Here is a 13,191-nt window from a genome sequence, read left to right as displayed (position 1 = left end):
GACACTTCTATGCTGGGCTTCACTACAGGTGACTGTGCTCCTGGGGTTGTCAGAGTCATCAAGTGAAAGTTTAATTCCAGTTAAGTTAGAATTTTAGATAATGAATAGCTTTTTAGTATAAATATATTCCATGAAATATTTGGAACATGCTTTAAAAATTTGTTGTTTATCTGAAACTCATGTTTGACTGAGTGTGTCATATTTTATCTGGCAATCCTGTTTGCCGTTTCCCATCCCCCTTCTCCTGGGATCAAAAGACTCAGTTGAGCATGTTCTTCTCTTGATGATGGCAGACACAGAAGACCAAGTGAGTCCAGTTGTGCCAGCACTTGTCAAGACTCTGCTTATATGACCTATACTGATATCTTTGGGCAAAACAAATAACATGCTCGAGGAACATGAAAATGTGTACCGCCCACAATAGGAGGGCCTGGCCATGGCAAAGGTTGTAGAAACAGGGTAAAGTGGAAAACTGGAGCCATTAGCACAGTCAGTCAGTTTCCACTTCTTTTTCATCTATTTTTTTTTATAAAAACCAAGTTCTAGGGAATTGTGTGTACTTAGTTGTGTCAGACTCTTTATAGCCTCTTAGGTTGTAGCCTGCCAGTCTCCTCTGTTCTTGGCATTTTTCAGGCAAGAAATACTGGAGTGGATTGCCATTTCCTTCTCCAGGGGGTCTTCCTGACTCAGGGATTGAACCCACATCTCCTGTGTCTTCTATATTGTAGGCAGAATATTTACCTGCTGAGCTAGTGGGGGAGTCAGTTCTAGAGAGAGAGGGTCTGAAATGTATAACTTAGGTAATTTTCATTGGCTGAGGGAAAAAAAGGTCACCTGACTGAAAATCCCAGCAAACCAATGGCAGTGAGATGAGAGGTAGTTCTCCAAAGGAAAAATAGGATGTCTTACCAGAAGAAGAAGGCACGGATTTGGGCAGGTGAAACACTCTACTATATCCTTGACTTTGCCTACATTTCTACTTTTGTTCATACATGAGAAATGTTAGTCTCATACAAAAGAGAAAAAGGAATCAGTTTGAACCTGGAGAATGCTACAAAAATGCAGAGGCAGCTCTGAGTACCCCCCAAAAAGAGCAAAGCCTAGAGATCTAGTAGAGATAGTGGATAAGAAAATTACCACTTTTTAATGGTAATTAAAATTGACACAGGACAATAAAACCATGGGTGCCAGAGTCTGATTGGCTGTGTCCTAATCTTACTTAATGGTGATTCATTGCACAGCTGAAGGACTTCATATATCCCAGAGCAACTAGATGCTAGCATTATTTTAGAAACTTCCATTCACTTTGTATTGAATGCAAGGGGAAAAACATGCATTTAACATCAACCATATGTGAATTTCAATGAAAAAATATTACCTATTTAATAATTCAGATTTTAAAATAACTTTTGGGTGCATCATATTCACATTACATTTTTTTTAAACAATGGAAACCCAGAGGATTACTTTGAATAATGAATTTTGCTAATGTCCTGAAAGATGGGTATCTAAATTATGTTTTTCACTCGGTATTATAGGAGGTGTTATTCTAATAAACAATTAATTTTGAAACAAGCAACACCTAATAATAGAGTGATGTCTGAAAGATTACTGAATTATATTTTCAAATATTTTGATAAATTACTTGGCTTGATAAGTAAGGTTTATATTTATGTTTCCCAGAAAATATTACTCTGGCCAAATAGGTTACACTGTGTATGGTAATTCTGAAAACCAAAATGACATACACATTTTATATTATTTAGCCAACGGTATTGGGGAAATTGACTAAAAAATATGGGAGAAAATCTAGTTGCAATTCACACCATAAGTATATTACATATGATGTAAAGAGTTCTATTTTTTTTTAATGAAACAGACCATTAAAACAAAAAAAGAAACAGAGATAAACATTTAACTGATCTGATGTTATAGAAGGATCTAATATACCCAGAAGCAACAGAAGAAAACACAAGAGAAAGAGAAACAAAAAATTTAAGACATTGGGACTTACCTGTGGTGGTAGAGTGATTAGGGCTCCATGCTTCCACTTATTTGCAAAGCAGAAATAGAGACACAGGTGTAGAGAGCAAACTTACGGATACCAAGGGTGGAAGAAGCAGTAGGATGAATTAGGAGATTGGGATTGACATGCAGTCATTACTGTGTATAAAATAGGTAACTAAGTAATGAGAACCTGCTCCATAGCGCAGGGAACTTTACTTAGTGCTCTTTGGTGACCTAGCTAGGAAGGAGAGCTAAAAAAGAGGGGGCATATAAGATCTCCTGGAGTAGGAAGTACAGCTGACTCCAGTATTCTTGCCTGGAGAGGTTCATGGACAGAGCAGCCTGGTGGGCTGTCGTCCAGGCAGCCACCAAGCGCAGCACACGTGGTGTCTCACCGGCTGTTGGTCTGATACATCATGTGTCTCGGTATAACTGATTCACTTTATTACACAGCAGAAACTAACATTGTAAAGCAACTATACTCCAATAAAGTATTTTTTAAATAAAATGAATTTGAAAAGCACTAATATCCTTTGAATAATAATTGTTAGGAAATACTCCAGAAAAAGAAAACCAAAGCAAACAAACAAAAACTACCCAGAGTACTGTAATAACCCAAGAATTGAGCATAAATCAATATTTCAGTGACTTTGATAAATAACTGATGTTTGCTGATGCAAATAAGGTTATCATGTTAAACAGTATTTCCTAAGTAGTCATCCTTACTGAGAATTTAAATAGATTAAAAACTATTTGGAACCACTTTTGCAAAAGCAAATGTAATAGAGAGAAGGAGTTAAGTATAGAAGATTTGTAAGCCTTTTGGTTTTGGGACTAGCTCTATAATTCCTTAGCTAATGTGATCCCTCCCCCCCATGTCCACATCTGTAAAATGCCAATAATAATAAAAACACTTTTTACTTCTCAGAATCTTTATTAAAATTTTACTGGTATCAGAATAAAAACTTTGATTTGTCACTATAATGTTATCAGTGATGGTGTAAATGTAGACTGCATGAATTGCTATAGGAAACTAGAAAGGAACTTTCAAGCAATTAAACAAAAAAGATATATACATTTGTATACATACATGTATGTTATGTATAAAACTCCTGATAGAAGAAAAATGAAATTAAAACTCAGAAATGTCTATAATCAGGGAAACTGGACATCAAGTTTATTGTAATTCCTAAAATATATGAACCTTTTTTTGCCCCATGGTTAATTTTTTTTCCAATTGATACCAAAATAGATAACTGCATTGGTTACTAAAGACATACCGATAAAAGCTGTGTTGTTTCAGTTGTTCAGAATAAGAGCTTGCTCCTTCCTGACAAAAATTTAATGAGATGACTTCCTTGAGCTCCGAAAAGAGTTGGGGAGAAGATTTTCATTCTTTTTTTCCCAAACACTCTGTGAGTACTTAATATTCCAAGTACTGTGCTCTGTAAGATTTAGTGGTCAAGAAAGCAAAAGCCCTGCTGTCTGCCTCTTTCAGTTTAATGACAGGCATAGGTAAATAATCCAGCAATTATGGTTTCAGCGCTGTGTGGAGAAATGCAGGGTACAATGTGACAACACAAGATAGGCACCCAGTATGGAGTCAGGAGTGGGCTGGAGTGAGGGTGGGGGAATGACAAGACCATCCCCTGGAAAAAGTGAGAAAACAAGCTGACAAGCTGAAACCTGAAGGAGAAAATGGAACAGCCATATCAAGAGTTGAAAGAAAACTATTCCATTAGAAGAAAAAAAAAATAGAATGTTAAATGCCTGGGAGTAAACAAAGATAGTATATTACAGGAACCAAAAGTTGTTTGATCTGATTGGGTGGTACAACTCAAAGGGAATAGGAAATAAGGCAAGAGAGAGAATCAGAGGCTATTAAGTCATATTAAGAAGTTTTTTAGTTTATCTTCAGGGCAATGAGGTTGAAGGATATAATACTCATATTTGCAATTTAGGGGAAATTTTTCTGATTGCAGTATGGTGAATGAATGACAGTGAGCTTGAAGAGAGAAGACTTAGAGGTAAAAAAAAAACTAGTTATAATGCAATTGAGAGTGATAAATGAATCTGAGAGATATTTAAAAGTCATAAGCTATAGAATTGGGGGTCCACTTTATGAGGGGACAGTAAAGGAGAGAGAGCAATCAAGGAATATAAACTTCTTTATTGATTTGTACAACTGTTTGCATAATAACACCATTACTGGAAAAAAAAAAGTGATCGCAAGATTACAAGTTCTCTGTGGGAAGGAAGATGATGACCCCAATTCTGAGTATACTGAATCCTGTATTTCTGTGAGACAGTTGATAGAGCTATAGAATAGTCGGTTCATTGAAAGTAAAGGTCATGAGAAAAACATGGGCTGAAGATGCTGATTTGGAAGTCATCAGTATCATGGCTGTAGTTTCTGAAGCTAAAGAGCATATGTGTAGTGAGTGATCACAGTGTGTAATATAAAAAAAAAAAAAGCAGACACTGATCAGACCTTCAGATGTTTAGGGAATGGGACAAGGTAAGCCCAAAAGTTAAACTTGGAAGGCTGGCCAAAAGGATAAGAGGAAAAGTGGTTGAGTTTGGTGACCTAAAAACTAAGAAAAGGAAGAATGATGTTACTATCAAAAAAGTCAAATACTTCAGAGAAAAATGGGAATAATAACAAAATTTTTCATTGGACCTAAAATCAATATAGTTCAAAGACATTGGTGAGCTTCTTGAGAGCAGTTTGTTTGGAAGTTAATGAGTGAGTCCAGATTGCACTGAAGGTTGGAGTATGAAATGTGAGTTAGGGAATGAAGACATGAGATAGAACAATTCCTTCAAGAACGTGGAGATAGAGAGGTTTGAAAGTAGGTAAGATGGGATTTGGCAGGGGGTGGGGAGTCTTCTTTCTAGAGCAGAAAGACTACATCATATATAAATGCTTATGGGAAGAAACTTCCAATAAAATAGGAAGATAAATGGTGGAGTAAAAACTATTGGTTAGTGACGCAGGGTGGGATACGATGTCAGCATGATTACATTTCTAACTGTTTAGCCCAAATGCTGTCTACATCTCCAGTATCTGAGAGCCAGAGCCTGAACATATTGTCCTTAATTAGGAAAAGGAATGTAGTCGGTGGCTGAAACATAGCCCTGTAGTCAATTATTCTTTATTTTATTCTCAGTTTTATCACCAGCTGTCTATATAACATTGAACAAGTGACCCCCCCCCCTTTCGTGCCATGTAAAATCAAAGTCCTTAGTACATATATATTCCTTGTATAAAAGAGAGGCAATATGAGTAAATTTTATCATTGATAAAAGCTCTCTGGGATCTTGACCATTGGAGATTTTTTGTTTTGTAAATTTTCATGTTTATAGTCAATATTTTTAGGGTTATGAAGTCTTTCTCCCTCCACTTTTTCTTTTTAAATCAGACCATATCTGTATTTTTTTTTTTTTCTGTACTCTGTGTCCTGTCTTGGAATTCAGAATTAACAATGAATCAAGTGATGTGAGCTCTTGTAATTACTATACAGCTTCCTTTTACAGGTTTTAGCTTGTTGAGGAAAGATTCCTAGGATGTCTAAGTCTTGTTCTCGAACACCATCATGAGTAGTATTGTAGTGTCATGGGACATGATCAGAACCATGGCTTATTCAATTGGGAAAGAGAACGTGTGACTATTAAACAATAGAACTGGACATAAGGAGCTCTGAATTCTAAGTCTCGCCTATTTCTCTATGGGATCACCTTTGATAAGCCATTATTGCACTCTGAGCTTCATGTTCTTCCCTGTTAAATGGGTATAACTTTTCAAGTCCTCCTTGTGAAAGTCTAAGAGACTATATTATAAGTCAGTGTATGAATCTGAGAAAACTACTCTTAACCCAAAGGGGAAACAGAAACTCTACCAATAGAAATTAATAAGTAACAGAAATCAACTACATTCTATTTCTGCCATTGTGTTTGGTTTGGAATGACTGGTTCCTACCCAAAGGCCATATAAGATGCCATTGTGAAAAGAATGCTCACAAGTCAAGAGAATTCTCCTCCCATTTCCTCCTTTGACACTGCCCTGGTCAGTTGCCCAGGTGCCATCAATAACTGCTAACAGAGGTCTGCAGAATGCTATAGTTGTCAGGCAGCTGTCTCTACAAGCAGAAAATGTTCCCGTTTTGTCTGTCACTGCACAGGGTCTCTAATGGGAAGGAAGAGTGGGAAAAAATAAAAGTTTTTTTGTTTCATTTTGTTCTTTATTGAACTTCTTCACCCTTTCTTGTCTTCTTCACTCCCTCTGACACATAGTTTCTCAGGGACAGCATGAGCAACTAAGAGTTAAAAAAAAATAGGAAAAGGAAAATCACAGTCAAAGCATAAACTCTGCAATTTGTAATCAGGGCATAAACTCTGTGATGAAATTTGTGAGTAAGTAATTCACTTTCCACTTAAGCCCACCAGTATGAAATCTAATGTTGCTGCCCTGAACACTAATGAAGGAAGTCAGACGGCAGTACAGCTAGCCCTTGGGGACTCATTTCTCACATCACCAAAAAGTAATTCCCATTATTTTTGGCCATCTGGTAGCCTGGATTGTGAAGATGAAGTTTCATTCAAGTAGGGCTTAAGAGTGTGGGCCCTGGAGTCTTTTTAGAGTCACATCTGTTTTCTGCTTGTCACCTAGCCTCTTCTATAACTTATTTTCCTACCCATAAATAAAATCCTCATATAATATTATTGACTTATTATAAGGAGTTATTGAGATAATACTTATAATTTACATAAGGTCTTGGGGCTTCCCATCATCCCATCCAGTCCCATCACTTCATGGCAAATAGATGGGGCAACAATGGAAACAGTGACAGACTTTATTTTTGGGAGGTCCAAAATCACTGCAGATGGTGACTGCAGCCATGAAATTAAAAGACCCTTGCTACTTGGAAGAAAAGCTATGACCAATCTAGACAGCATATTAAAAAGCAGGGACATTACTTTACCAACAAAGGTCTGTCTAGTCAAAGCTATGGTTTTTCCAGTAGTCATGTATGGATGTGAAAGTTGGACTATAAAGAAAGTTGAGCGCTGAAGAATTGATGCTTTTGAACTGTGGAATTGGAGAAGACTTGAGAGTCCCATGGACTGCAAGGAGATCCAACCAGTCCATCCTGAAGGAAATCAGTCCTGAATATTCATTGGAAGGACTGATGCTGAAGCTGAAACTCCACTACTATGGCCACCTGATGTGAAGAACTGACTCATTGGAAAAGATCCTGATGCTGGGAAAGATTGAAGGCAGGAAGAGAAGGGGACAACAGAGAATGAGATGACTGGATGGCATCACCACCGACGTGATGGACATGACTTTGAGTGGGCTCCGGGAGTTGGTGATGCACAGGGAAGCCTGGTGTGCTGCAGTCCATGGGGTCACAAACAGTTGGACATGATTGAGCGACTGAACTGAACTTGGGGCTTCCCAGTGGCGCTAATTGTAAAGAACCTGCCTGCCAGTGCAGGAGATGCAAGAGATGCAGGTTAGACTGCTGGGTGGGGAAGATCCCCTGGAGGAGGGCATGACAACCCACTCCAGTGTTCTTGCCTGGAGAATCCATGGACAGAGGAGCCTGGCAGGCTGCAGTTCATAGGGTTGGAAAGAATCGGTCGTGACTAAAGAGACTCAGCACACATGCACACCCACCTGTCTGTGACACAGGTCTTATTAATTCCATGTTTAAGCTCTAAGGTAACATCATCAGACCTGTCAGAAACCAAGATGATATTTAAGGCTTTCTGTTGTAGTGATTAACTAGGGTTTCATTATGTGGCTAGATTGTAAACAACCAGGTATTACTGCATCTTAGTAACACAACTATGTAATCTGATGTTAAATAACACTGCTTTTCTTTTCCTGACGTTTGAAGGAAATACATTCATTTTATCTACATAAGAAAATAAATGTAAGTAGTACTTAGTAATAAGAAAAATCTATTCTTAATGCTTATACTTGTGCACGCTCTTTAATAACCAAATCAGGTCCCTTGGAATCATAAAAGAACTAAGATATTTTCATTGTGTTACTCTGTGTACTTCCTAGAGGGCTTGACCATAGTGGAAAGATTCTCACCTTATAATAAGACCTATCCTTTACATCTGCTCAGAGTCTGTAAGGAAGTCCTAAAGTACGTAATCTTCTAAACACAAAAATTCAAATGGTTCAAGTCAGAAAAGTACTTTGCTTAGATTTGCCACTTCCAATTGCATGGACCAGAACTGCAAACCTGCTTTTAATGATGTGGTTACTTATTCCATTTGCTTTTGTCTTAACAGTTCCACCAAAGATCTCCAACATCTCTTCGGATGTCACTGTGAATGAGGGCAGCAACGTCACCCTGGTCTGCATGGCCAATGGCCGTCCTGAACCTGTGATCACCTGGAGACACCTTACACCAACCGGTAAGGAACTCTCCAGGCCCCAAGATACAACACGCTATTTAAAATATCCTCGTGCTTCTGTGAGTCCATTGAATCCAAAAGGCAAGCCTGTGTATTGTTATTAAAACACTATTAGAACCTCCCTCCCTTCTATAGCTATGGCTGATTCATGTTGATGTTTGGCAGAAGCCAACAGAATTCTCTAAAGCAATTATCCTTGAATTAAAAAGTAAATAAATTTTAAAAAACACTGTTAGAATAGTGGCATAGAGCTAACTTGATTAGGGTCATCTCTGGTCTTGGCTAATATGTCCATCTCTATAAAGTCTATAATCATACTATGTATATATTATACCATATATATAATATATATATACTATATATATAGTTCTGTGGTTTACATATAAGGTATATTTCATTTTAATAGGACACTCCCCCAAGGCAACCAATATAGAAGCATTAAATGCATTAAATGGCTTAATAATTATGTCTAAAGCAGGTCGGTATCTGAATGTCTTGGGACAATATTGTGTATGGATTAAATTCCCATAGTTCTTTGTGTGCTGTTTGTTTTGCTTTGCTTTTACATATAGCTTCCTAATACTATAGCACCTTGTGAAGAAATCTTTCAGGAATAATACAAAGTTGTGACTTGTAATAGCCTGTCCTTAGCATCTGGTTCTCTGGAGGGACACCAGGCATGGACTAACCTTCATGAACTCATTATGCATCCCCAGCTATTGATGCTAATTTAATAAAAGTCAAAAGATCATTTCTGAGAAATGTCATCTGCATTCTCCCCTCCTCCTTCCCACTACCATCACTGGGTTCTGAGGTTCTACTGGCTTTTAAATTCCATTTAAATATTTTTACCGAATTATTTAGGATTAACTGCATGTGTCTTCTCCTACCCCACAGACTGAATTTTCTTACATAAAAAACTATGCATTTGTGAATGACACAGTATTTACAGAGCAGGGTCTGCTATCTAGTCTTTCCAGAAAGAGGAATTATGGATCAATTTTTCTTATAAAATATCATTTATTTTGGTAACTAGCCCCAAACATTTAACTCATTTATATCTGATAGTTTCTTAACATTTTCTCACATAAATATCTCCAGATTCAATATACAGCATATTAATTTTGATGTGAACACCATAAATATTGTTATGCAAAGCTAGATAGACAATGGGATCCATATTGATATACTTCTGAAAGACCAGACTATGGTAGTGTTTGGTTATAGCATCTTTAAATAATTTTGTGTTTTGTGGTATGAAGATATGGGTCTCCATTCCATATTAGCCCTCAAATTAATGTACCAGGTGAAGTTTGGACTAACCTATGGAATAGTCTTTTATTTAGGCACCAGTTCTAATTAGAGCTCTATTTTCTTAAGATGATGTTAAGTCAAAACTCATTCTTGTTATTAATGCTTACAGTTTGTTATTTGTTGAGAATATAAAAGCAGTAAATGAGACACTTATTTATGGGATAAATCTCAAATTTATATCCTCTCATTCTCATTTTAAACCTCACATGGAAAAAATTACAAATGCAGGATTATCTGAAGTTTGAGCTACTGGTTATCACATACCTTTCCCCTGGATTAAATTTAACCTCCAGAGCACATTCTCCTTGGACGGAACTGTATATATTAACTCTCGATCCCATACACACCTACCTTTCTCCTGTAAAATTGCTTTTACTAAGTGATAATTTGGTATAGAAGTTTGGGGTACATATTTAAGGATTAATCCTTGAGAAGATATCCTCTGAAAGCACTGCATTTTCTGTATTGTTGCTTTGAGAGATTGTTATTGCATTACATTATTTCCTCTTTTATTTCAGTATTTCTACTGTCCTATTTCTAAGCAATGGTTTGTTTTTTTAAATGAACCCAGTGAATTTTTACAAATAATCAGGAGTCCTTCATTGCATTAACTGTTACCAAACTTAGAGCCAGATTTATAACCAGTCTGAAAAAGAATAGAGGAAATCATATATAAATTACACCTTAATGAAATGGATTTTGAACAAACTGTGTGGGATTTATGGCATCAAATCCATATATAGACACACTCTTGCTTTCATCTTGTTTTCTTATCGTTATTTTCATATCATCTCCATTTTGTAATTAATTTAAATGTTTGTATAGTATTTATGATCTCTTAGTTTTATGGAATACATGGCAGATAAAAGAAAGGAAGAAGGGAGGAAGTAGATTATATTCAAGTTATAATCAAGGAATGAACTGCATTAATATTAATAAAAATGCCTTATCCCTTTGGTGCATTATTGACTAGTAAATAATTCTGTTTTTTTTCAGGGAAAAATACTATTGATAATCTGAAACTAAAGATAATTCTTTTTTATCCCCTCAGTTCAGAAAAGTAATGAAATCAAACCAGTTTAAAGACCTCCCCAAGCTTGTTCTATAAGTGTAGATTTTCACAGCTAACTTTAGTAAACTTGTTAATGACAGTAAACAAATGGTTTGAACCCTGAATAATCTGATTATCCATGATATTTTAAGTCATCTAAAGATCAAAGGACAAGCTAGATCTTCCAGAATAAAGGGAGCATTTACATACAGTCAGAGAACCTGAGGGACTTCAAAATTAATAGAAAAATTGGTGTACACCCAGGGATTCCCAATAGTCAGGGGAGGGTGGTGTCAGGCAACTATAGTCCTTGGGCCAAATTCAACCCACCTCACTTTTTTTTTTTTTTTTGCAAGCTTAGAATAATTTTTAAATGATTAGAAAAAATCAAAAGAATTTTTAAAAATATATGACACTAAAATTTCCATGCCCGTAAATACAGTTTTAATGAAATACAGCCATGCTTAGTCATTTATATGATGTCTATGGCTGCTTTAAAAACAAAAAGACAGCAGACTTTTTTGCAACAGATATGATTTATCCCTTAAAGCCTAAAATATTTTCTATATGGCCCTTTACAGAATAGTTTACAGACCCTTGCTCAAGACTATCTCCACTCATTGATGACTCCATGGGGCTTTGGGAAGATCTCCCATTAAGTTCCTAAATACATCTTAAGGGGAAGAACTTTATTCTTCTATAATCTATCTAGGCCCTCTGGGTCAAATCCTACTCTGGCACCTGCAAAACTACTTCCTTGCTGCATTCACAGACTCCAGCTGCTGCTGCTTGGTCGCTTCAGTTGTGTCCAGCTCTGTGTGACACTATGGACTGTAGCCTGCCAGGCTCCTCTGTCCATGGGATTCTCCAGGCAAGAGTACTGGAGTGGGTTGCCATGCCCTCCTCCAGCGACTCTCTGCGACCCAGGGATCGAACCCGGGTCTCCTGCATTGCAGGCTTATTCTTTACCTGTGAGCCACTAAGGAAGCGCACAGACTCAAGGACAGACTCCAATTCACCCTATAATGGGTAGTAATTCCCAAGTCTACTTTTTCATCTTTTTCACATCTGACCTAAATAACCATCTGATCATAATCATATTCTTGATTACATGAGAGAGAATTTGTCTTTACTATTCTATACAAGAAATTAGGGGGTTTTGTTTTGTGTGTTTTTTCCTTTGCAGCATTTGGAAACAGGGGTTGATCCTTTTCAGCCTATAATGCAAAGCCTTTCATAAAGACACTCAAAGAAGAGGCTCTGCTCCCTGTGTGACAGCAAAGCTACCTGCAACCCATGGCCATACGAGCAAAAATCTCCAGCTAGCTTTGTTCAATAATTAATTGTGCCTTCAATAGAACAGAGTGTGACTGCCTTGCAGAGGAAATGTACCTGTAATTAGCTCGACCCCACAGGGACATTGAGCCCTGAAAAGGGGAGGGGATTTCATGCAGGGTTCACAAGTACTTGATTACCTGTCACTTAATGACACAAGGGGGAGAAAGGAAAGTTGGTGCAAGGTATATTTTTATGAGAAGAAGAATATTTATTACCTCTTAATTCAGTCCCTTAAAAAAAAATTGTTGGATCATTTTGTTTCTCTTTTGACACCTGAAATTTCTTTTTCAAGAATAATGCAAGTGTTTTTTAATGAGGGAGATTAGAACAATGGTGAATTTTTTATATATACAAAATCAGAACATACTCGACATAGATGGAGGAGAAGAGATTGATGAATTCTATGGTCCCCTTCCCTGTATTTTTGATATCTTAATTTTTCTCTCCTCTTCAGTTCTATAGTCAAAATGATGTGTCACATATGCGGTTGTTAAATATGACCTATTTTCTCCCTTAATTAAGTTAGACTTTCATAATCCTGTAACTCCCAGAGGGCAATTGCACTGTAACATGTATTTTCTATGGTGTGTTTGATCTCACTTCTATGAGCTAAGCTGCTCCCATCTTCATTTAACTTTGTTTCTAAATCTTTCTTCTCACATTCCAGAGTATCTTTCTCAACTGTGCCTCATGCAGTGTCAGGTTTGTTCATAGTTACAGAGTTTCTATGAACTCTATGGCTCTGTGGTAAAGAATTCACCTGCCAACGTAGAAAAGGCGGATTCAATTCCTGGGTCGGGAAGATCCCCTGGTGAAGGAAATAGCAATACACTCCAATATTCTTGCCTGGGAAACCTCATGGATAGAGGAACCTAGTGGGCCACAGTCCATGGAGTCACAAAGAGTTGGACACTATTTAGGGACTAAACAACAATGATAACTGTTTTTCTATACATTTCATTTTTACAAAAATTTTTACATCCTCAGTAGCTTTCTCTACCTGGAACACTGAGAACTTAGCCCCTTAGACTGAGAGCAATTTAGCA

At 37.0% G+C, this 13,191-nt stretch overlaps 1 protein-coding gene across 1 annotated transcript in view; it reads left to right on the top strand.

Moving 5' to 3' along the window:
• LSAMP (limbic system associated membrane protein) overlaps positions 1 to 13,191 on the top strand; it is a 664,196-nt gene that overhangs the window by 430,890 nt on the left and 220,115 nt on the right. The window contains exon 3 of the mRNA XM_065942930.1: positions 8,317 to 8,442. Coding sequence (XP_065799002.1) covers positions 8,317 to 8,442 — 126 coding nt within the window. The remainder of the gene's footprint in view (positions 1 to 8,316; positions 8,443 to 13,191) is intronic.

The sequence above is a fragment of the Muntiacus reevesi genome, chromosome 8 (genome assembly GCF_963930625.1).
Source record: "Muntiacus reevesi chromosome 8, mMunRee1.1, whole genome shotgun sequence".
Classification (NCBI taxonomy): Eukaryota; Metazoa; Chordata; class Mammalia; order Artiodactyla; family Cervidae; genus Muntiacus; species Muntiacus reevesi.
The sequence above is the reverse complement of the archived record's forward strand: the minus strand, read 5'-3'. Positions and strand labels throughout refer to the sequence as shown.